The 25,620-nt window shown below is 42.9% G+C and overlaps 2 protein-coding genes across 6 annotated transcripts in view; one reads left to right on the forward strand and one right to left on the reverse strand.

Moving 5' to 3' along the window:
• Positions 1-11,766: 11,766 nt before the first annotated feature.
• Positions 11,767-14,754, reverse strand: SOCS1 (suppressor of cytokine signaling 1). Its single transcript, XM_017808664.1, has 2 exons — positions 14,638-14,754; positions 11,767-12,739 (listed from the first exon to the last, which is right to left on the reverse strand). Exon 2 carries the CDS (start codon positions 12,662-12,664, stop codon positions 12,050-12,052), a length of 615 nt encoding a protein of 204 aa, XP_017664153.1. The 5' UTR covers positions 12,665-12,739; positions 14,638-14,754; the 3' UTR covers positions 11,767-12,049.
• Positions 14,755-14,952: 198 nt separating this feature from the next.
• The window catches only part of RMI2 (RecQ mediated genome instability 2), a 29,719-nt gene continuing 19,051 nt past the window's right edge, over positions 14,953-25,620 (forward strand). For 4 of the 5 annotated variants that reach the window (XR_001873854.1, XR_001873851.1, XR_001873855.1 and 1 more), the window contains exons 1-3: positions 14,953-15,194; positions 20,734-20,815; positions 22,408-22,617. The gene's annotated coding sequence lies outside the window, so the exon portion shown is untranslated. Of the gene's footprint in view, positions 15,195-20,673; positions 20,816-22,407; positions 22,618-25,620 lie in introns of all 5 variants that reach the window. The other variant, XR_001873852.1, reaches the window with a different exon arrangement.

The raw sequence follows: 25,620 nt of genomic DNA on the forward strand, positions 1-25,620 counted from the left end.
TTATCAGCTTCAGTTTGGAGGATCAACCCCTCAGTTGCAGGAATGGACTGAAGACACTGCAGTGCTTATGAGGGAAGTGGAAAGAATTATCTACTATATGCAGAAAGAGGAGTAGGATCTGCCAAGTATGAATGGTTAAAGGAATTACCTTATAGCTCCTTGGATGAAATGAGACCCTTTTTCACTTTTCATGAGTAAATGCATTTGCCCTACCAAGTCAGAACTTCAAAGCGTACCAAGCCACCATTCCAAGGAAAATTGTGGAAACTTCACATAGCAACATCATAATGAGTGAATGGACACCACTTTCCCAGTGCTAAATATTTCCATCCTTACTTTCAAACAGTCCAGCAACCTCTGCTTTGGCTCTCCCTTAGCTGAGTATATTCATTGGCCCACCTACACTGCCTACCTACACCACACCCACCTCCTCTGTTTTGCTTTCCCCCAGCCACTGGCAGCATATCTTTCAGCTGATAGAGGTGCCTGGGACTCCTTCTATCAGTGTGTGCGTGCCAGAGAGTTTGAGTTTGCCAACCAGTAGCTCAGTGGTTGTTTTTAGACCATTATCAAGCCAAAGAGATGAACGCCTGCTGAGAGCCTCAGTAGGTTGGCTCAGAACCAGCTCCTCCTGTACTACAGAAATTCCTACTTGTGCCTGTGTAGACACAGGGTGAGACACTCTGCCCACCCCTGTCTTTTGCTGTCATCCAGCTCCAGCAAGCCTATACTTGCCCTTTCCCACTTGGAAAGGACAGGGCAGATTTCACAACTTTGTGTAACAACAATTTTGGAAATCACACGGGAGGAGACACAAGGAAATGCCACAACAGTTTCCTTATAGATTTATCCTGTGGAAGAGGAGGGAAATCCTCCACTCCTTACCTACAGGTGAGGGCACGGTCCCCCTCACCTCCAGATTTTCCAGCTTTTTTAGGGTGAGGCAGCCAGGACAGCCACCCTTGTCACTTTGTCCTATTTCTTCCCTGCTTACTTGCAGCCTGGTTGCAATGCAGCAGTTCTACAAGGCTTCTGAAACCAGCAGGGGAGTTTTTTTCAGAGGATTCTTGTCCCCCAGATTGTCTGTGAGTGCAGATAAATTCCTTAAGTGTCACTGAGTTGAAGAGAAGATGAATGGTGGAGAAGAGAGAATGGTTTTGTGACATGATTTCCCTGTGTTGTCTCTGTAGAAGGTTCTCTGTAAAGCCTTTTTTTCATGTAGAGCAACTGAACCCCTTCCCACAGGAACTGTATCTAGGTATTGATCAAAAATCCAGCTGTTAGAATTATAGGATATTAGTGGAATATAATATACAACTTTCTCTCTGATTTCCTCTTCCTGCATTGACAAGAGAGAGCAGTGCCCTTCATGGGACAAGGTGTCCTCCCAGTACACCAACCTCTGGCACTGGGGAAGGGTCTTGACACAAGGCTGCTGTGTGCCAGCTGGAGAAAAGCAGCTGTTTCCCTGCTGGGAGCATGTCCCACAATCCACAGCCCACAGCAGATCAGATTGTTGGATTGCACAGCCATCAGAGGTAAGTCTACGTGAAGCAGCACAAATGTATGATGTGCTTCTGTGGAAGACTAAATAACAAGAAATTCAAAGGGGCCTTGTCCTCAGCATGGGAGGCTTAATATGTTTTTCTTAAGTCATATGGCAAAGCAGTCATTCCAGGTAACCATACCTAAGCCCAAAGTTCCTTGTGCATTGGGAAAGGCATATGTGAACTGAAGAATTAAAGGATTACAATTATGTGAGTAAGAACTTTTTGTGAAATAGAGGAACAGAAGAAGGGAACTAAAAGCCCTCAATAATGCTTAACAAAAGCACATTCAAACAATGCTATTCCTAGGCAAATAATCTTTCAAAGACATTTAATAATCAAATGTGAAAATCTGGCCCCAGATATGACTATGGCTTTTAACCATGTCCTTTGGGATTGTCAAATTAAAACAAAGGAAAGAGTAAAATCCTGAAATCAAATGTCAGTGTTACTTCTATCATGTGCTAAAAATCAGAACAAGCCTCCAAACATCTGAGCACTGGCAAGCTGCTGAGGTATAAAAGTGACCAAATACAGGTTTACCAATGGGGAGGTGGCAAATAGAACACTAATATTCTGATCTGCCCTCTGATTTTCCTGAATTAGGTCTTACACTTTGTGCAAGAAGAATTGTCAAAGAAGCTCTTCTGTCTTGTACAGTCAGAGCCACACAGGCACTACAGGTAGGTCTGACCGGTGCAGGTCAGCTGGTGTTATGTGATGGGTCATTTGGTGAGTAAATCTTCTTGTTGAAATGAAGACTTGACTAGGACAGAGAACACCTGTTGTGTCAGCCTGATACATGTGCAATCTAGTCCTGCTTTAGGTGCCTCTACAATCAAGGGAGCAAAACTCCCCCTACTTCAGTAGAAAGTGTTTAGTTCTTGAGAAGTTCTCCTTTTCATACTTTTGACCTTGGGAGATGGTTTATCTTAGGTATATGGATGGGCTTGCCCTTTCACAACATTTCACAATCAAACATGAGAGTCCTGAAATAAGAGTTGTATTTCCAAGAACCCCTTTCCCCCCAGCAGTCTAGTAGCCAAACAGATTCAGTGCTGGGATTGGGTTTGGTTTAAGTTCTTGTTGCCTCCCTCAGAGGTGAAGGTCCTGCACTGCACAGGTTTCTGTGCCATTGTGGTCTGTAAAGGCTGTGCAAACAGCAGGGCATCCCTAGGGCATCTCTCTGGGCTGAGCAGAAGAGAGCAGGGGAGGTCTGGAACCTGCTGCTTCAATTGCTCCCTGTGCCTGAGAAATCCTGAGATTTAGTCATTGGTCCAGAATTATTTCTGGATTTTATCTATTCACTGTTAAATCCTTATTCCTTCTTCTACGCACACTTAAGTTTCCAGATGCTTAATTTATTTTCCTGGACTTACTCCTGGGTTATCAGCTCCATTTCCTAAAGTGGCTGAGGCAAAGATCACAGACTGGAGTATTTCCAAAGCAGGACTAATGTTTGCAAGTCTGAGCTCCAACTTGGTTATATAAGTATATTTCTTTCACTTAAGCTTACAGTAAAATTAATAAAACTGGACCAGATTTGGAATATTGACTAGCTCAGTCTCCTCAGACTTCTCCATATTGGACCATACCGAGCAGAAAACATGGATTGATTGGTAAAGCAGAAACTGAATTCAGTGAAAAGCTGTTCCCCTCCTCCACCACCAATAACATTTGAAAGTATTGTTTGTTGATACTCTTTTCCCCTCCTCAGCCTTTAATTTCCTGGAGGATCATATCCGACCAGCAAATTTAGAGCACTGTGACTGTGAGATATGTTCTTTAACCTCAGTGGTTCTGATGTAGTAGTTTTGCATTAAAATGTGTCATTTAATGTACACTGTGCATGGAAGAGGCCATGACACTGTTTGTTCTCTTTAGATTTGTAAACGTTATGTTTATTTAAAATGACATTAATAGCAAACGACATTAAAGCATTATCAAATGCAAATTAGCTATTAGGAGTTACCAAGAAGAGATAACATGCCAGCTTTTTCGTGGCAGGTCAGTTATTTTGTTAGCACAGGCAACAGTGTATTTGTATTGTGCAACTCTTCCTAGGAACTGAGCTGTGCTGGAGGGCAGGAAATCATGGGAAGCAGGATGGACTTGAATTAAGAGGAAGGGATTTGTTTTTCTTGTGTTTGGATGCCAGCACCTGTTGCACCAGTGCCTTTTTGTACAATCTGTATTTCTCACTATGCAATTAAGTAACAGGAAGACCTGCAGGAGATTACAGTAAAAGTGAGCTGTAGCTCACTGTAGCTATTCTTATTTGAATTTAGTGTCTTTTCTGTTACTTGGTTTTGATGTGGTGACATATGGTCTCTGCAGGTCAAACCTCTCTATTCTGGAACAAATTTGCAAGGTGCTATTTTACATAACTTCCTGAGCTACATGCAAACATATACATGCTAATACAAACATATAAATGATCACATAATCCAATAGAAACTACTGAAAATTCAGATATTTCTGTGTGTTTTATAACTAGTGAGACCAAGCTACTTTCATAATCTGACTTTATGACTCGGACTGGGGGAGTTTCATAAATACTTTGCTCATGGTTATTTAAAAAGATGCTGTCTTATGAAGGTGCTTAATTGATGTCTCTCCCCACTCCTTTTTTCCAGGACAAGAGCGTGATACGCAGTGCACAGGTAAGGGAGTGAAGGCATGGGGAGGTTTATAGTCTCAGAGTTTCTATCAAGAGACTTTTATCCTACTGCTAGAAAGATGTGAAGTTTGTTGTGGTTCCAGCAGGGCAGCTGTAAGAGGAATAGAAAGAGAACAGGCCTTAATGAACTAAAAAAAAAGCCAAATCTCTCTTTACTGAGTACTGTGTTACTGAGCCACTTGCAGTGCTGCCTAATGGTCAAAAAAAAAAAAGGTGATACACATTCTGTTCTGTGCTATGAAAATCAGTCTAAATTATCCACACAGTTAAAAGCTGTGGGGAGATTACAAGGTCAAGTAGTATGATGTACAGAATAGTTTATTGGCAGAGACCACAATGAAACTCAAACTATAGAATGCAAGATTCCAGAATCCTGGGGCAAGAGAAAATTTCCTTCTTTGGAGTTCAGAGTCCTAAGCCTCATTTCAGCAGCACTTCAGCCAAAGGTTGAATTTCTGTTCTTTCCCATTTTCTTTTCCTATCCCAAGTACTTCTGTGGTTAAGTGGAGCATCCTTTGTGCTTTACAGCTTCAGTAGGCCTTGCTATTTCACATTCCTTCTCACCCTCTGCTCCTAAAATAAAAGCTGACCTCCTTTATTTGTATTCAGACTCTGCAGAAAATCCCTCTGATCAGTATGCACATGGCTTCTATTCATAAAATTCAAGGCCACAGTGGTATGTGGGCTACTCACTCCATTTCACATATTAGAACATATCAAATATATTCTGATATGTGAAGTGTTCCCAATATGTTCTGTACTGAGCTGAAAGTCTTCAAAACTGTGTTGTTCCTGGCAGAAATCTGAAGACATTTTAGTCTTACCAGTGCTTGAGACCTTTACAACTGCAACATGTGAATTAGGTGAGATGCTCTTATTTAATTCCCGAGGACAAATGACACTACAGCCTGTTGAGAAATCCCTTAAGAACATTCCTTAATTGTCAATCTGGTATAACTGACAAATCAGAAAAACAATATTGGTTGTAAATGTCATTGTACATCTGGGCCTTTGCAATTACTGTCCATAGAGAGGAAAACTGTAGCAAATTTAGGCTGAACAGCAGTTGATGGTATGCTCTGTTAACACAGCTCAGCCTAACAGAGCCTCAGCTTTTTCTGTTCAGCAACAGGAATGAGAAAATTTACAGCAGCCAGAAACTCTTGTATGAAAATAGAAATTACATTGCCAAATGTGCTGGCCTGAGAATACTGGAATGAAACTTTTAATGTAAGAAAGGCACCATCTACTTTGCACATATTTAATACAAATATGGTGCGTGCTGAACATGTTTAGGTTACAGGTACATGATATGTTGCAGAGTTGTGGGCCACAGGAGAGTAGTTTGTGCTTGGGACTACTGTGCTTAGTACAGTAGTACATCTTATCTGGGAAAAGCTTCTGTTGGCTGCCAGTTTTACACAGACACTCTGACAAGAATTTTCTCCTCTCCCTACAAAACCATAATTCTTCCTGCTTTTGCAAGACAAAAAGACATTATTTTTGCCTAAGATAGTAACTTACACGTGGTACATTTAGTCTTAGGACACTGACGGACCGTTAATCACATCTTATGGACTGACTGTGAGAGATTAGATAAAAAAGATCCTCTACTTGAAAAGGGAAAATCCTATCTCATGGCTGAAAGAGGCTTGAGGTACAGAACTGTAGTTTCACTTTTTTTTAAACAAAAAGCAATTGCTATGTAATACTTGCAAAGCTTTCACGGCTCGCTCCATTTTACTTCATATGGCTGGCCTTGCTGGGAACCAGGGAAAAAAGTGGGGAAGGGTTCACACAATGTCTTTGAGGCACCTAGCTGGTAGATCTGATTGCCCCTGGCAGTTACACAACTATCTGAAAGCTTTTGATTTGCAGCTCATTCAGCTGTTTGAAGTAGCTGGTGAGAACAACTTACCTGATGAGAGCAAATGGGAGTGTAAGGGGGACAGAAAATAAAATCACCTTTGAAGCATTTGTCAAAGCTGTTTCTGAACAGATTGTGTATGTAGAATATGTGCCAGAAATAAACCTTCCTGGAGGTTTACTGCTTTTCATCTCAGCAGAGCTAAGAAAGTAGCGACTACCCTTACTGCTTTTGTAGTGTATATGTATGTCCCAAATTCATCCTGATGATAATGTTAGAGATCATAGCTATCCTGCTTTGATGCCATGAGTCTACAGGATATACCAACTCCATCTCCAGACCTCTCTAGGCTGTCTGAACAGTGATGGTACACAGTCAAGATATAACCAAATGAGACTATTACACTAAGTGTTACAAAATCTGTAAGCCTCAGGAGGAGTCTGTGTTGTAACATTTTTGGGACACTATTTTATGTTCACTTCTGTTTTCAGTGCTCTGCCTGGGAACCAGAAGTTGTTAAAATCCCAGAGAGAATACCTAAAATCTCAGCCTGAAAATTCAGTCTGACTCAAATCCCAGTAATAATTAGTTTCTGCTGTGGGGAAGTTGGTCTGGGGAAAGTTTGGTTAGGGTGAAAATGTAACGCAGTTACCAGTTTCGGTTCGAAGGGCACAGGGGAGACCTGCAAACACTCTGCAGAACTCCAGGGAATGGGGGTAGGAAATTCCACACAATCTTGTGTACACATGTTCAGCATCAAAACTGAACCCACTCAACCTGTGAGTTAGCTGGGGCTCTATCAAGCAAGAAATCTTTGTGATACAACCATAGCTCCTACATTTAATTTTTAAAAGATATTTACTGTTATTTAATAACACTGTCTGTAAAAAGGTTGATCTTCCCTGGAAATTGATTTCAGTGGAGCTAAGATTTCACTACACGTGTTTGTATGTTCTGGTATGATAAACCTGCAATTGAATATGGTTAATATTTTGTTTTCCCCACAATATGTGTAAATGTTACGACCAAAGCAGATCTACCAAGAGAAATAATGAGTCCACAGCATCCTCTGTATCTGTGTCCTTCAATTCAGTATAGACAACTACAGGCTGTGGAATTCAGAATCATGTGTAAAAAAGATACTATGAAGATTAGACCAAATAACCCTTTCCTATAACAAAAATAGAATTAAAATAATTAATTATATTGGAAGAAAGAGGCATTTAATGAGTATTTCTATGGAAGAAGTGATAAGTGTTTGGCCATAGATAAATATGTTAAAAGCCTCTGATTAAAAACATAATAACCATATAAAGAAAGTTCCTCTTTTTTTACCACTCAGTCAGAACTTTACTTCTACAGCCATGTCTGGAGGGATTATGCACACCTACAAGCACAACACAGGGGCCAGTGGCTCTTATTCAAAAAAAAAAAGAGCAAATCTTGACAGTTGCTTTATTTCAGTTAGCAGCAAAAAAAACGAAGCTCTCTGATAGTGAAGATGAACCTTTGTGCTCACAAGCAGAAGCAGGCCAGGCAGTAGTGATTCACAGAAGGAGAAGACAGAACTCTTTAATTAAAGAGCGATGACTGGATTTATCGTTCTTCCACGTGGCTGACAGCTAGCTACAAAGAATAACTGAGATAAGAGTAACTGAGATTAAAATGACAACAGAAAGGTGATCCTACTTTACCTTGCTAATATTATGAAGAGGAACAGAATGAAGGAAGCTGAGCAAATGGGGCTTGTGGCATAAATAGCTATTTGCTTTCTTCTGTTTGGCTGCTATTCCATCCTCCCAGTGCATCTGCCCTTCTCACAGCTGAAGACTACAGAGTAATTGCTTTGCTATGCACAAACATCATCTCTGTCATTTGTGTTGTCTCCAACAGCCATGTCCAAAGCATGTCACTGAGCTGCCAACAGAGGGGAAATACTTCTGGCACATGGCTAACTCACCCATCTGTCAGCCAGGAGGTGATATTCTGACTCTTTGGCCTTTGCTGCTTTGCCCTACTTGAGCAGTGGTTTCACGCTGGGATGTGTGGGAGAACCTGGGCTTCTCTTTACACTTCCTGCTGGCCCATATTTTTATTATTCCATGGGGTCACAAAGAGAAAATTGGACTCGGGTGTAACAGATCTGGCTGCTGTACTGGGAAACAGCTGTGGAGAAAAATTCAGATACAGGGACAGGATCTGAGTATTATGCAGAAGTGTGACAACAAAGAAGTCAGTGGTAATGAAGTCTTGAACGGCACTTCGTGGCAATTGGGAGAAACTTCCTGAAAACCTATGGCAAAGACAGTTGTTACCTTACACTTTGCACAGAAAGCAATGCAGAGTCTGAATTAAGTCCCTGTTAAGTCGCCTTTGTCTCAAATTAGTGGAGTTAGTGAATAAATGCATTGCTTACACAGCTGCTGGCACCGTGAATGGAGGGGTGGAGGGAGAGCCAGGGACTGAATGACAGCCCAGCAGGACACAAAGGGCTAATCCTGGATCTGAAGGAGAAGGTTCAGGAGGTGGATACGCTGTTCAATAGAGGATTAAGTACAAGCTGGGTGAAGAGTATTGATGGCTAGATACGGGCAGCATGTTGCCCTAGGGGACACTTTTTTTTCTTGGCTGTTGAAAATAGCATCAGTGCTGACTGCAGCTGAAGCCTCACTTCTTGTAAATGACTTCAATCATAACAGAATTAGTGTGACCACAGCTTCACAGCGGGGACGGCTGTGCTCGTCGTTCAAGAAGCTCCTCCTACTGAGCATTCAGTAACTCTTCAGGGCTTAGATAACCAGCTTCTTTGAAAACCTGCAGTTCTACTAACTGGCTCCGCTCGTTTGCAAGTGTTTTGCAGCTGCTGCACTGAGTGTTAATGAACCTACTCTGGAAGTAAACGTGTATTTCAGTCTAAAAGGCGAGGAAGCCTCAGCCTGACTGCCTGTTGAGTCCCACTGGAGCAGGGTGGGGATGTCCCAGCAGGACCCTCCTGCTCAGTGCCCACCCTGATGTTCTGTGGGACAGATGACAGAGTCATGCTGCAAATGGGATCATTTCAAAGCTGTCCCTTCCCCACTAACTATAAATGTTGCAGTCCCTTCAAAAACGTGGCTTTGCTGTGCTCCTGGCTCAAATTCTTCCATAGTCATTTAACAGATTGACTGTTTACTTCACTTTTCAGCCACAGTCAAAAGGTCAGAGGAAAGAGCTGGACAAGAGGGGGAGGGACTGGAATAACCACTCTTAAGGTACTATTTAGCAGAAAGGATTCAAATGACTGCACTGTTATGTGTTTCCATTGCTTTAGGTGCAGAGTACTGCAAATTCCCTACTTGATCTTGCTGGTACTCTATTAAAACTGAGGATGAGATTTAACAGCTGACATTACTACAGATATCTTCAGATTACTGCTGTGCCCCTTAGATGTGGCATTGCCCTTCAATCAGTGTACACAGGTAAGCAGACATTTTGGAGAGCCCTTCATTTGCTCTTACAGAGGGCAGGTCACAGTGACAAAGTTAACACACACTGTGGTGTGTTTGCTTTGGAGCAATCTACATTTGCCTAGTAGAAAGAGGACCTGCCTGGCCACTGTATTGTATGCTAAGAGAGAAGGAAAGAAAGGGGAAGAAAAATAAGGCAGGTAAAAAGATAAAGTAATCTAAAAATTCAAGTCAGCTTTGTCTCCTCTTTACTTAAGAGACATTTCAGACAAATCTGACCTTCTTGTCCTTATTTATAGTTTTGATTGTATTTTTTTCTGAATTATCCCATATTCGCATTTCTTATTAAAGACAAAATGAAGGTATTTAGGCACCATATGTGGGAGGATATGGATCATTTTTCCTAAACTTACTCTAAAGCAATAAAAGGGAGAGAAAAAGAAAATGGGTTTGGTTCTGCCAGGAAGAAAATTTAATTATCTCAATCCTTAATATGCTTTTCATTCCATGCCTCTCAGTGGGAAGTCCCTTACTGTATATCTAGGTCTAGTTTTTTTGGTTTTACCAGAGGTAGCAGAAAACCTACTAAGCTACATTGTGCTTGTTCTACCACTGTCTTGTGGACGCTCATTTATATAGCAAGGCAGTTTGGGGCCTGAAGGGTTAAGAGGTTAAAAGTGTGGAGCTGGGAGAAGAGTATGGGAAAGGGATAACAATCTCTGCTGATAGCAAACCAGTTTGGCAGCCTTCACCCTACGGAGGCTTTTTTTCCAATTTAACTTCTTAATGCTATTCACATTCAGGCAGTGGCTTTGCTCTGCTCTCCTCACTGCTTCATAGCACAGCATTCACTTCTTCCCGAATTTATATCCTTGCAGCTCCTGTGGGGAAAATCATTTGGTAACTAATTCCAGCTTCAGAATTAAGCAGAAATGCTGCAAGTCACATGATACTGCCTGTGTGTTCTCTTTTTCCCTTTTTTCACAATGTCTAATGCAGAGTGATCCTTAGTCATATTTAGGAGGAAACCTATTCATTCCAAAGAAACATCAACCTTGTAAGAGCCGATTGGGTAAACAGTAAACAAATGATTCAGTAAGAATCACCAGAGAATATATACTCAATGTTTCCTAAAAGTGGCTTTTTCTTTAAAAGGAATGTGAATTACAGTAGGGGGAGAGACCCTTTATCTCCCAAACTCTGAAGATTACTTCATTTACTGCTTACAGTTCCTGTAAGCCCTGTAGATCTGTGCTGATAGAGTTTCTGTGAAAGACTCTGTGCCTTCTTTGAAGTGATTTGGTTCAGCTGGTTTTCTAAGTCAGCTTTTCATGGATTTCAGGAAATGCTTGGGGGAGGGAAGAATCACTTTCTCATAATGCAGGTGACATTTTACCAAATCAGGCATCTCAAGTCATTCAGTTGCAGCTCTGTGGGGCACTCTTTTTGCATTTTATGAGCAGAGAGAAACAAAACTAAGGTTTAACTTTCTCTGAATGCAGTTTAGCCACTAGAAATGATAGCTGAAAAGGTATAGGCTTATGCTCTCTGGATCCTGTCATGGACCCAAGCCATAGGTTCTTTTTAAGTATCAAATCTGTGCACTGTAGATCACCAGGAGTTTAAGACAGGAAAAATCTTTTTTAGGTCTAGGGAATGTCTGCACCCTTGTAATTTTGTGTGTGTTAATTTTCAAAGAGAACTAAGCTATCCTTTCCCCAATGCACCATAATGATGAAGTGTTCACAGACTTTTAAAGTGTGTGAACAGCATTTCTGGACAGTTTCATTTTTCCCCTCCGAGATTCATGGGGTTTGGTTACATCAGGCAGCAACCTCTTCTTGCTCAGGGCCTTGTATCTTTTAACAGAAACAAGGCAAAGCAGAGTTGGTGCAATTTGCTCAGCCAAGGGTTTGATTCACTCTATCAAAAACTATGCATCACTCTAGTCTTAACACATTGTCCCTGCTCCCATGAATTTAGAAGACAGTTAGATTCCAGGGCAGATTCATCCTGAATGCATTTTCTACTTGCTTGCATCTTTCTATTGCAGGCTTTTGAGGGCAGGAATCCTCTGCCTGCTGGACTAAGACAGACTACTTCGGTAGGACAAAGAACAGGACCACGTGGAGACCTGTCTGCAGTTACACAGAAGTAAGCAGTTAAAGTTTGTCAGCAGGATAGGTATGAGAGCCTTTAAAACTGAAAACAGAGATGCTATTTTTTTTTTAAAAACTGTCACAATAAAGTTTATTATGTTAATATCATTAAAAATATTATAAAATAATAAAACCTTCTGCTTGGCAGAAAAATTACGCCAGGGTTTTAAAACCCCAGGTTTGTGCAAACAGTTTTTGTAAACATAAGAAGTCAAGTGTTCAGGTTCCATCCCAAAATACAGTAAATTGCTACAAAAATAAGTTTGCTCAATGTCAAACATATTTAAAAACCCAGGACGCTGGATTTCATTACACATATCTCACGTGTCCCTATGCAGTTAATGCTGTACTTATATCTGAAATGGAAAGGATTTCAGATAGTCCTTTAAAACGGGATTGAGGGGGATGTGGTTTAAGTTCTCTCCTCCAAAAGTCTTCACGATGCTCTTCCGGCAGAGCTCCTGCAGCGGCTGCACCCGGACCTTGCGCAGGGGGGTAACCAGTACCTTCCTCGGGGAACTCAGGTAATGTTCCAGCAGCTTAAAAAGGCAGTCAAAAGTCTCTTTGCTGCCATCCAGGCTGAAACGACCGGTCTGGAAGTTAATCCGGATGCTGGTGGGCCCAGACGCAGTCTTAACACTAATGGCAAAGAAGCAATTCTTTTGTGTGCTGTCCCTGATGAGGAAGGTGCCCTCGGGCTCAGACTTAAGCTTCTCGTGGGCCGCGCTGACAGACAGGGGTCCCCAGTAGAAGCCGCAGGCATCCAGCAGGCTGCTGGCTCGGGTGATGCTGCTGAAATCCGCCTGGGAGCGGAAGGTTCGGAAGTGCGTGTTGCCCTGTGCCTGCACAGTGCCGGGGCCGTGCAAACCTCGCGCCTGAGAACGATCCCGTGCCGGAGGGTCAAGTAGCCGTCTTGGGTCTGCTCCAACTGCATTATCTGCTGACACCTTGCTGTGCGCTACCATCCTACAGCCGAGAGCAGCGGATGCGGTCTTCCATAGCGTCAGCGGCTACGGCGGGGCAGCTTTCCAGCAGCTATTCTGAAATGCCAAAGAGAGACACCATGTGAGATCCCCAGAGGGAAGCGGCTGCAATCGCTGAATGACCCAAGTCTTCCATTGATATGCCTCCCACCCGTTATAAAATAAGATATTCATTTTCCAATTTACACTGGGCAAAGAACTGCTCGCTTTCTGACAAGATTAACAGTCTATCACTATGGCAAAGCCCAAAGCTCCAAAAATATTTAGCAAGGATCATTAACAGCTACAGAGGATGATGCAGTTTCCCCGTTATGAGCCCACAGAAGGGTACCAGGGCCTACTGAGTCAAATGACTTCTCAATGAGAAGTTATCTTGTGTACACCCCATCCGATTCTCAAGTTTTCAGAGAACAAAGCAACAAAGTTTTACAACTGAATTACCAATTTCTCTGCCCCTCCCTCTTTCCCTTCCCCAATGTCAGAACTCAGACAATGTCGTTATTTGTTGCATTGTGTGAAAAAGAGAAAGTGAGTGAAGGGTATGTTTCCGGATAATTGGGGAAGAAGGTGTAACTTGGAGGGGCAGGCTGTAACACGGCCAAGTTACACAGCAATCCTAAAACTATTTTCCTCTCCCCTGTTAACCTGAGGCTCAGCTATAAAAGGCAATTTCCCATTCCCCAACTTTCCCTTGGGACAGCAATGCTACAACCTCACTAGCGTATACAAGTCAACCTCTGTGAACCCTTAAAGCATTACTCCGCAGCCTCTCTCTTTTCTGTATTACATGCACTTTAAGTGGCCCAATCTAAATTGCTTCCTATTGATATATCTTTCAGCATGAGGGACTAAATTCATCCCTCGTGTTACTTCAAAGGAATTAGCAGTGCTGCACCAGGAATGAGTTCGGCCTGAAATGTCTGCCTCTGACAGTGTGGTTCAATACATCTCCGCTGGCTGCCTTGACCTTACTGGCAAGCATAGATTTTAGGATTTATCCCTATAGTCAGATATAGATCTGCAGCAGCAGCTTGTGAGAAACCTTGAAGTATTCTCAGAAATGAATCCCTCAGCCATCTTACAGTTCGGGGTAACATGCTAATGAGGATTTCAAAGAAAGTACGCAGCTGGATTCCTGTCTGTGCTAATTTAACAACTTGAGGAGGTAATAGGACCTAAATGAAACCAAACATCAAGCAGCTAAGAGGGTTATAAAATCCTTATGCTGGCAAACAACTTAACATGCTGAAAGTAGCATTAGGCTTGCTTTGCGTAGCAGAAGTAAACTGATGCCAGTTTTTCCAGTTTCTGGGCCAGGATTATCGCTCAGTGTTTAAAGTTAAAAAATTTAATTTCAGGACACGCTGGGGAGAAATAACCACTAAGACAGAGATCTAAAAATCAAAGGGCTCCCTAGCAGAAGCCGTAGAGAGCCAACAGAGAGTTTGGGGTGCCTTTCCGAAGGGCACGGAGCAAACAGGGGACACGCCAGATTTCAGAGCCCGAAAGCCCGGGCAGCGGGCTGGGACGAGGCCCCGGCGGCCGTGCGGTCACTCTGTGCGGTCACTCCGTGCACTCCGTCCCGGGGCTGCCCCGGCTCCCCCCGCTAGTGAGGGTCCCTGGGCAAGAGCGGTGCCGCGCAATACCCGCTGCGCTTTCGCTTTATTGCTTGTCCCACTGTTTTATACCAGGCACGAGAGCTCCGTCTGAACACGGACACTGAGCCAAAAAGGCAGGGAAAAAAAATCCAGAAAAAAAAAATCCAGAAACAACCAAACCAAACAAACCAAAAAAAAAAAAAAAAAAAAAAAAAAGGCAAAGACCCCTGAAGCCACCGCGCTCCTGCACAACTGGCAGGACTCTCCGAAATGTCCCCTCTCCTGGCTGCGGCGCAGGACCCTCTCGGTGCACGGCGCGGTTGGCGAGGACCCCCCGGCAAAGAGACCCCCCATTACCTCGGGGCGCCGTGGGTGGGGGCCGTCCCCGGAGCGCAGCACACGCTGCTAGTCCTGGTGCTAGTCCTACTCCTACTCCTAGTCCTGGTCCTGGCCCCGGCGGCCGGCCGAGCATCCTCTGCGCGGGGGCCCTGCCTGGCGCCGCGGCGAGCCGGGGCTGCCGCGGGGCGGGCGGGCAGCGGCTGCTCCAGCGCTCTGGGCCCGCGCATCGCCGCTGCTTTCTATTTAACGGGAGGCGATGGGCTCGCACGGCTCCTCCCCTCGCCTTCTCGGAAAACACGTGGTCCCGCTTCACTTTCGCTTTCCCAGGGAGTCGCTCCAGGTGGCCCCGAGCCAGCGGTGGCACCGCTGCGGAGAACACCCCGGGCTCCCCGCCCCGCCCCTCCGACGGAGCTGGTCCCGCTCGCCGGGTGACCCCGCTTCTCCAAACTACGTCTGGGTTTACTCTTTTTTTTTTCGTTTTTTTTTCGGTCAGGCGGGACTGGCGGGAGGTGCTGCCGGGTAGTCCCGAGCACCAGAGCGCTCTGAGGCCCCGGGGAGGAGAGGGGACACTGGAGGTAGGTGATGGATGAGGCTCTGACTGGCAGTCAGCTCAAAACGCGGGAGGAGGGGAATGGCAAGGAAAGCAAGTAAGCAATCAATATGGGAAGTTTTAACGTGCTGCTCTCTTCAGAGCTAACAGGTCAGCGTGGACAGAACAGGTGAGAGGGCTCAATGTAACGCTGGGGTTTGAGTTCTCAAAGCAGAATTTCCCTGGGTTTTTCTACAGGGTAATCAGAGTTAAAAGTTCAAATCCCAGCTGTATTTATAACCTTGCCAGCAGCCAGTGAAAGAGACTTGGGATGCTGTTCTGCTTGCCCAGAGGGAGATTTTAAACCTCAAGTACCAAACCAGTGTCTTAGGTGCTCCCTTAAGCAGGCCCAGTAAAGTATGCTTTTTCCAAAGAGCTTTTTTCTTAAAGTAATAACCAACATGTTTAAAAGTCCAGGAAGTTTCCCCGCAATCAACATGTTTTGTGACAATGAAGAGGAAATGTCTCTGTCAAATGATTAAGGGGAGAGGGGCTGGAAAGGCCTTGTGAGTTGTCCTTTGGGATGAAGTTGAGGGAATATATGTCCTGCTTTGACACTGAATATTCTTTTCAGAATCTAGTGTGGTCACAGACTGACAACCCAATGGCAATATAGCATCCTACACTGATGTGCAGCCAGTGTACAAGAGGTGAACCTGGAAATTTCTGATGATGGTTTAGCCACCAAGATTGAACTGCTTAGTTCTGTCATGCATAGTTGTCATGAATGTGGAGAAACAGAGCTTGCCATGAATTTTAAGACCTTGCACAGAGATTCACTTTGTGCTCAGAATACTCTATCAAACAATTTTTGAGCAACAGAGCTTTAGTCAATGTTTGGCATAAGCAGCTGGGGGAAGATCATCTGCTTTTCTGTGTAAAACAAAAGAATGAAGCAATGGTGGAACTGAAACTTACTTTAGAATTTGAACATGCAATAGCGAGAAGTGTTTTGCCACTATTTGCTTTGGGTAGTGCACTCCATGCTGCGAGCAGATTCAATAGCTGTTTTGATGTTCATGTTCAGACAGGTAATACAACCAGGCTTTGCCCTTAACAGCTACTTAGGCAAAAAAAAGTCCCCTTCCTCCCCTCCACCCTTCAAATGAAAGGGTTTTGAAGTCCTTAATTCTGTCAAGATAAAGTATATCAGAGCCAAAAGTACAGCTGAGATCCTCTAACTCCTCCCTAGCCCCCGAGGCACCCAGCCAAGCTCCCTCCCTGCTGCTGCACCCTTGGCTCCTGCCATCACTGTGGCTGTAAGTGGGAGCACGGCAGGGCTGTGAGGCAGCACAGTGCTGTGCATGTTTCTCAGATGAGATGGAGTTGGCTGAAGGCTGCTGTAGATGTGCCAGGAAAGCTGTTTCACCCTCATGTAATTCGTAATTTTGTAAGATCACAGGGGAAAGAAAGATCCTGCAGGTGCACATGCAGTCTGTCTGCCATGCACTCAGTAGTGCAGCTGATGAAGTGTCTGTCCAAAAAATCGTCTTCATTGAGCAAGAATGTGGTAATAATATTCAGTTGCAAAGCTTCAGAGCTTGGCAAGGCTCGAATGGGCATGTTAACTCCCAGTTGCTGAGGAGAGTGATGGAGTGAGCCTGCCAGCTCGGACACCAAAAGCCAAGTGTGTCAGGCTGCTGCTTACAGGGTTTGACACCATCTCTATGTGAATCACAGTGGAGTGGTCTGGGGGGCTCCATAAAGTGCCTTGAAAAGGCTTGCCCAGGAGAAGTGGCCATCAGCTGTAATATGTGAAGGACACTTGCACAGTGAGTGTAGTTTTTGTGACAGGAAGAGCTGGGGTTTTAGATGTCCCACAGACTGAGCTTTCTTGAGATATCTTCAATTCTACCCATTCATGTTTCATTTTTGCAATCCCCCATTCCTGTCCTCTTTCCTTTCTTATATCATTCCCGTCCTCTTTCCTTTCTTACATCCACTCCCTCAGCTTCAAACCCTACAATGTGGGCCTTGGGAAGAGCTCCAAGCCGGCAGGATTGGATATTTACTGTACCCAGTAGAGGGCAGTGCAGAAATTTGGAACCGGTGCAGAGTTGCTGGACAGAGCCCATGGAGAAAGATCTCTAGAAAGGACTGAAGCTGAAAGCACAGCTGCCAGTTCAGATTATTCTGATCTGTGCTCTGTCACTCAAAAAGCAGTTGCCTTTTGCAAGGTGAATTAGACTTAGGGTCTGTTTGGTAAGTAAAGCTTTCTGTGTGAAACACCTGCTTTTGTCTTCTTCACAAAGTACCTTTTCACGTGGAGAAACAAATTGTGTTCCCTTTCTTCCCTGCTAATGGTCTCAGAAAAGCAAAGCAAAGTCTCAGAAGAAAGAAAATTATCCAGAGACATTATCCCATCTTCCTTTCTCCCTTGTTTCCTGGGGCAGCAAAGTAAATGCTTCTGATCTGAAGGTTTCTATCAGTAAATCTCCAAAAGCTAGAACAAAGAACAAACTCAGCTTTTGTTAAAAATAGAAGCCCTTACCCCTATTTTGTAAGTACTGGTTTGGAAGATGACAGAAAATTCAGAGGAATTGCTGGGCATTTGTACAGCAGGAGCAGGGCTAGAAACAGGGCAAAGGGGAGAGGGAATCTGTTAAGAAAGCACTAGAGATGCCAGGCAAGGTCTGCCTGGTGGCAGCAAGGGAAAAAACATGGGTCTGAAGATGGTTTTGAAGGTAGGAGAGTACAGTATCTTTTGGGGTACACAAGACATTTTCCTGTTGGTTAGTTTGCTTTCCAAACCCCACACTTTTATCCCTACTAGCAGCAGTGTAATGCAGACAGAGCTTCCTTTAGTTATGCTCCAAGCCTTTCCTCACCCTGTGAAACCACCAAGAGAGAGGAGGTTGTGGTACCAGGTATGGTATTCCCCAGTATAAATTCCATTATGGGGCAATCCACACCCTGCTGAATTCATCCCCACCTGAAAGGCTTAGAAAATCAGCAGGCACTCCCCATTTTAGCCTTTTCCTAACTTTGGAGAATAGAAGCAGACACTGATTTTGTTATGAATTTGGATTAATTGGCAGGCCAATGCATCTGTGGAATAGCATGTTGTTTAGAGTTTTGTTTAGTGATCAGTGTGGGAATTTAATATGCAATTGCTATTTTCTTGGAAGAACAGTTCAGTAAACAGGGTCACATATTTTTCAATAGTGTTTTGAGGTTAGAGGCTCTCTTGTGCTTATACTGTAAATGGTAGCTCTTATGTGAATGTGCTCATTATCTAAACTGATCAAATCACCAACATCATCTTTAAAAAAGGGAAACTGAAGCACCAAGAGATTCAATGGTTTGCTTGAAGTCACAGAGAGAGATAGTCTGCAGTAGGGCTAGGAATGGAACATAATTCAGGTCTTCAGAGCCCCATACTAGAAACTTAACCACAATACCATCCTTCCTGTTTTAGTGGGTTTTGTTTTCTTCTCCAGAATCTGAATTTTCATTTAAACGAAACCCTTGAAATCGGAATTCTTTGATTTTGCAAGTAAATTAGATACCACACTGTCTCTGAGTCTGCTTTCAGATGCAGTGAAACCAGCAGCACTGAGTGAAGTGTGAACCTCTGTCACCCACTTTGATTAGGTTTTAGGGTCAGAGTTTGATGCATTTAAATGGGACATGTCCAAAAGGTGTAACTACTGTGACCAGTCATTTCCTCACACATCTCCCAATTCCATACTATCCATTCAACAATTTTCTAAGTTAAGAAGTAATAAAGTGGACCTGAGGAATACAGCTCATCCTCTTATCCTTTTAGTCAGTTTTTCCTGGTAAAATGGCTACAAAGATGACTCACTTTACACTGATACCACTGAAGAACAATGCGTGTCTGGCACAGTTGTCAGTCACAGCAGACACGTCATTATGCCAAGAACAAAATACATTTTGAGGAATTCACCAATCTTCTATTATCAAGCCTTGATAAGCATCTACCTAGACAAGGGTTAACCAGTTGGTAAAGAGGTAATAAATTCTGTCTGAACTGGAATTTGTGCTGTTCTGCAGGAAATATACAAGTCAGATGCCATCCAATTGGGATGGACAATAGGAATTGGGTTTGTCTTCCTAAAAGGATCACTCTAGTAGTTGTTAGGAAGTTCCAATGGCTAGAATGAAAAACACTGTGTTTTGGAAGTTAAGCAAATTAATCTTAATTGTGTACTAAAGCTGAGTAACAGCTGAGCCTCTCCCTCTCATCAGCTCCCTGGAATAGTCCATGTTGTCTGAAATATTTCACTGTAAGAGATAAACTGTAAGACATAAATGCCATGCTTCAAATAAGCAATAAACTAACTGTCTAAGGCTATGAGGGAAGTTTCTTTCTAAGCTGGCTATTCTGGAATTGTTTATTTTAAATTATGCTAGCTACTTTTTCAGGGGTAGTTAATGCTGGTTTCCCTGAGCCCAGACTAAATGGATCTTGTCTGATGTTTCAGTGGAAGCTCTTTGTAGACATTAACCAAGTCAAATCAAGATTCAGTTTAGTCTTATGAATTCAAATGCTGAGCAGTTAACCACACAAAAATGTGGTTTGGGCTTTCTACATCTCAGTAGTTTAGACATCTTTCTTGGTAATTAGTTGAGTGGGGGGAAAAAAAAGGAAAGTTTCAAATTGTTGGCAAAAGTATTGTGAAAGGGCAGCCTGCTTTCTGGTTGCTTTTTCGTCTGAATGACAATTCTGTGTTGCTGGATTTTGTGGGTGTGTGAGAGTCTGTATGTGCATACTCTACAACTAATGAAGGAACTGTGGATCCCTAAAAATAATGTTGGTGCTGATTCCAGAGATAGCAGGGTGTTGTTCAGGGGAACTGCAGCTTTAAATACTGAACTGGATATGTTAAAGTAGGAGCATATAAAGTTTGGCTTCCAGATACACTTACTGCACTACAGAGGTTTCAATGCTGGCTGGAGGAACACAGGCACTGAATTTCAGAGCCTGTTGCTAATTTTATTCCAGTCTGGCTGAAATAAAGCACCTCAGTGATCCTTTCCAAACTGAGCCAGTACAGACCTCTGCTCCCTTCCATTGCCTCCCTTGCTGCCCTCTCTCCCTTGCTTGAAGCCACACTCTGTGTTTCTCCCTGTTCTCATGTCTTTTTGGATCCCAAGCCCATGAAAGGAGAGTAACATGGCACAGGATTGATGCTGAACTGTGCTGTGGGTTTTGGAGACCAGGTTACTGTTTGTACGTGCAGTTAGGGTCCTCAGGCATTTATGGATCCATGAAATATGGGAAGGGAATTCTGACGGTAAAGAGTGCAACAGGAGAGGTGGTAAGCTTTGGGCAAAATTTATTTTTGAGTGGGAACCTTGAGGATACCAAAAAAAAATCAACTAATAATGCAAAAAGGTCTCCAGTGTATCTTTATTACTAGTTTAATGGTATCTTTACTCTCTGCTTTTATAATTTCCCATTCTTACAGGCATTTTCCACCACTTCTTTTCCTTTACAGTGCCTATTTAGCTTCTCCTGAATGATTTACATGACTACAAATTTTCATTTGCTGCTGCAGGTGGACAGTGTTTGATGCTCCTTCTGGTGCTCCCATAAGTCCATCTACTCAAACCACAGGCAAATGCTGTGCTTCTACTGAAGTAAGTCAAGGGCTGTGGAATCAGTTTCTAATGCTTTTTATACATGGGCATAATAATCAACACAGGAGGAGATTTTCATGGTTGGGGTGAGGTGGAGGAAATGACTCAAGTATTCCCTCACCTTTGGTTTTCAAAGAAACTGATTAAAATTCATTCTTAATATGGTCAAATGGATGCAAATCTCAGTTCTACTTCCTTGAATGTAGAGAGATTCTGTAGCCCAAATTAAAAGGAAAAAAGTGGTCTTCTTCTTGAAGTGAAAAAAGTGCTGCTACAGGAGACACAACTAGCACAGAGGAAGTTGAGAAATCAGAAGGTGGTGGCATAGCAGTCTCTTGCAGCTTCTCATCCAGATCCAGGTGGACAGTCTTATTTCTGTCACAGCTCACTGAGACCCTTCCAGATTACTTAGTTGGACTTTTAATACTTGAAGCCATCAAGCCTGGATGACTAAACCTGAATAAATCACTATTAATACTCAGCCTTGAGAAAATATCTTTCATGGGCATGATTTGCTGGCCTCTGTATTTCTGCTGTGATTCTAACCTATCTTAATTGACAGATCTTTTTTACAGTTGCAGTTTTGTCTCGAATCATACACCACCAAACTCTTAGGATGATGGAACATATTAGGTCCTGCAGAATCTAATAACTCCTATACCAAACAAATAGAAACTACTGAATGTGCACCTTATATTCTACTGTACAGATAGATGCTGTATAGAGTTTATTATTGTCTTATGGTCTTGGCTAGTTATGTAACACATCTACAAATACCTAGGCAAGAAATAGCTAATGTAAATTTTAATGTCTCAGTTTTCAAAGTATTGAGAAATTATCCAGATTTCTGTTTCTCCTCTGTCCATGGAGAAAAGAGGTCCTGATACGTGGGTCAACAGTTTTCTTCAGAGTACAAATATTAATTCCTCATTTGCCAAGAAAAGAAAAGGAAAAAAAAACTCACCATAATTGCTCTTGTGGAGAAAGAATTGGATTTTTTTTTCAGACATTTTCCCTCTCCAGATTTATTGCAAACCTCAGCCAGTTTTACATGTGAACTCAATAAGCTGTGTTCAGAATAGATTAACTTCACCATGCTCCAGCTCCAGGAAAATTTCTAGGAATCAGGAGAATAAGCTGACAATTTCTGACAAGAGATAAAAAGTCTTTAAATGTAGAATTTTTGGCATCTGTTGTTAAAATGGTAAATTACAAACATCATCTAATGGTATTAATGAAGCATTCTCTAATTCTAGAAACATCTATATCAGTTACATACAGACCTCACCACACATGCTTTTGGATTAATTAAGAAGAAATATTACATTATGTAAAATTAGTGTAGCTTTGCATGCAGGCCTTGATGTCTCCTAACAGTAAATTAGGTAATTAAGAATATGAAAGTGGGAAGAGTGCCCAGCCTGGAGGATTTTCTTCAGGAGTTCTGGAGATCTCACTGAGTTGCTCCTGCAGGGAGGTTTTGCTGTCTGTGGTGACTCACCTTCTAAGGGCCACTTTGTCCTCTGACAGTGTGAGAAGTCTTATATTCACTTATCTTAGGCTGGAGTGCTGATGCTGTTTTTCAATTGCAGGTTTATTTCAGTTCATAACAACGTCAAAATAAAATGCTGGCGACTGTCTGATGAGTCTAAAGGAAGCCTTAGACTTGGTTACATAAATTGAATTGAGCTTGCCAAGGTGACCTTCAAAAACTTCTTGGACGTATGAGGAGTGACATGTGATGACCTCAAACCACAAGTAATTCTAATACAACTTTACTCACAGAAAAACCTTTTGGGAAGGTAAGTGAAGCTATTATAGGTGAGCAGTTTAAATTTGTACTTCTCTTTAGTTCTTTACTCCACCTGTCCTGTTCTGGCTCTGTCTTATACTGTTGGAGTATAGACTGAGTAACCTCTCAGTTTTTGTAGCAGTACCAAAACTCTGTCCATGGTTTTCTGGGTTTACCTCTAAACAAAATGATCTGTATGTTCCTGGCATTACAGCCTCAACCAATATAAGTTACTGCAGCCTTCAGGTGATTGCTGATTTACTATATATCTAAGCTGAAGTTCCATAATTAGGTTTCTCTAATCATCAGTTTAAAAATTCAGATTAGCTGGGTGTTGTCAAGAAAAAGCAGATATAATTCTTCATATGCCAAGTGTTGGGGCTTTTTCCCTCAAGAACTTTCATAGGCAAACAGATGAAATTAAGCACCTCTAGCAAGAAATACCAATACACTGATGAATGTGAATTTAAACACTGAGCTCTCTCTCATCATTTCCCATATAAATAGGTCTATATCCTCTCTCCCTGAGTCTATAAGGAAAGGTTGAAATACTAACAGGGAGTGTGGACTTTGCAGTTAGTCAGCCCCTGTAATGCTCATACAGTGCTGTGCCTTACCTGTGGTGAAGGTGGAGCAGCTACAGACAAGGCCCTGCACATCCTGAGGTTTGCTGAGCTCCAGAGCCCTGCCAGGCACCCAGAATTCCTGGGTACATTAAAAATGCTCCAGTATCTTCCCAAGTCCATACTTACAGACTATGCTGTGGTCAGGAGGAAATCTTTAGTGAGTTTAGATTTCTTGGCTAAAGACTTGGCAGGAGTTTCATCAGAGCCCTTATGAAGATTTCCTGTTACAGCAGCATATAAACACAGGGACAACAGTACAGTGTCTGTGTTCTTAGGAAGGTTCTCAGGATTTTTTTCCTTTGTTGTGCAGGTGAACATTTTGTTCTGTGGTCTGTGCTGGTGCTTTAATAGGAATGTGATAAATATACTGTGGCTATAGCAGGGTGCAAATGTGACTTCACGTTAGCCTTGACTTCTGCATCCAAAATGCTGCAAAAGGCAGTTGGGCAAAGATCTCCAAGTAGATGTTTTTAGTAAAATGGAAAAGCAGGATTGCACCCAGAATAGAGCAGTGGCATCCAGACCTTAACTGCACTGCTAAAAATAGCCTGGTTTGGAAGACAAAGACATTCAAAGCTCCCTTCTAGATACATTTATGTTACAAATTTTGAGCTAGCTGAAAGGATACTGCCTAACACCTCCAATTTCATTCTGGCTTTTTATTCCTTGTATATTTTATCCTTACTTTCATAGTGTCCCATTTTCCCCCGGACAGTCATTGACCACTGGGTCACAGACCAGGGGAGCCCAGGGCAGGGTTGTGCCCTGTGCCAGGGGAGCAATGCCTAGAGATCCCTGCACTGGAGGGTTCCAGGTTTCCAGGCTGGAAAAAGCAGCTTGCCTGATTCAAGCACTGGATAAAAAAGTCCTGACTTCTTGCTTGCTCATGGATCATACTAAAAATAGCTCACCACTGATAAGTGTGCAATATATAATGTGTTATTCCAGCAGTAAGCTGAATAGCATTCCACACTTTTCCTCCTCTGTTTCTCTCTGATTCTATGAAATTCAATAAAAAACTTAGTCCAATGCACACACACACACACACAAAAGAATACATTTACTCTCAGTGGCTGCATTTACCATCAAAGTTGGTAACGTTTCCTGAAATGGGTTTCTGATCCCCCTGAAAGGCTGCGGGTTTTTCTTCTTTTTTTCTTTTCTTTTTTTTTTTTTTTTTCAAAGGTTAATTTCAGGGAAACCGAACAACACACATGAAACTGTAAAATATCAACTGTGCAGATAAATTGTGGTATCAAGGGCGTAATGTATGTGACCTGCCTCCAGTTCCATGAATTCCACTGAATTCCCAGTTTCCACTAGCGGGTGGCAGGCAGATCTGAGTGTGGCTATTTTCTGCTAATTTTGTGCCAGCACGTGGTTGTGATGGTGGTAGAAGAGTAGGAGGGGTGTGATCTGGGGAGAGAGGGAAACACCAGGCTCAGACTGGGGAGGTAACCCATTGGGTGTTACAGAGTCACACTCACTGAGTTGTTTCAGGTCACAAATGAATCCCCTTCATGTGACAGACTCACTGCAGAAAATACCAAGAATGGCACAGCCTACAAAGCTCTGGCAAATAGATCATCTCCCATGATTCATGCAGCGTCCCTTCTCTGCTCTGCACATGGTGAGATGTGTACTTGAGATGTGTACTTCAAATATGTGCTTGAAAGGCAGGGCTAAAGCCAAATCTGGATTTAAAGAATGACCAGCAAGAGAGTTTTGTGCAGCATAAAAAAGAAAAACTGATCCCAAGTGTCTGTAGCTGCCAACATAGACTGTCAAAGCAATTTTTTACTGGATGAACTGCATGTTTGTACTGGTTATTAGGAGGCTTTCCTCTCTTAATTTCACTCATACCTTAGCTCTGAGACACTGAGAGCATCACTGCCAACTTCCCAGAAGTCCTGTGTCTGATTCTAATTTGCATAAACTTTTCTGCCTACTGCTATATGCAGACAGAAGTGGGTCCAACAGAAATATTTTCTTGGTTTTATGTTTCTTCCCTTATCTCCTTCCAGCCTCTTTTTCAGGGCTGGGGAAATATGACAGATGCCTGTACAGGCAGGAGATTTGGGAGAGTCTGGGTCATGGTGCTGTTTTCCACTGGGTTTACTGCCCCAAGGAGCACTCCATGACTGGAGACAAGTCCTCATCAGCAGGAATTTAGCAGCCATTCCCCTCTGAAAATGGGATTCTGGTGCAGTCATGAGACCCCATCACTCTTCCAGAGAAACATTACCCCATTTCCTCTTCTGTTCTCCTAATTAGCAGTCTGCACTTCAGTGCAGCAGAGACCACAGCCTTCCTCCCATCCTGTACACTGGTGCACACACTGCACCGATTTCATGTGGTTACAAAGCCAAGAACTAAAAAACTGGGCA

This window comes from Lepidothrix coronata, unplaced genomic scaffold, assembly GCF_001604755.1.
Source record: "Lepidothrix coronata isolate B3197 unplaced genomic scaffold, Lepidothrix_coronata-1.0 Scaffold24, whole genome shotgun sequence".
In the NCBI taxonomy this organism is placed as follows: domain Eukaryota; kingdom Metazoa; phylum Chordata; class Aves; order Passeriformes; family Pipridae; genus Lepidothrix; species Lepidothrix coronata.

Coding starts and splice junctions, on each gene's coding strand:
- SOCS1 (XM_017808664.1), bottom strand. CDS start 12,664: ATGGTAGCGCACAGCAAGGTGTCAGCAGATAATGCAGTTGGAGCAGAC.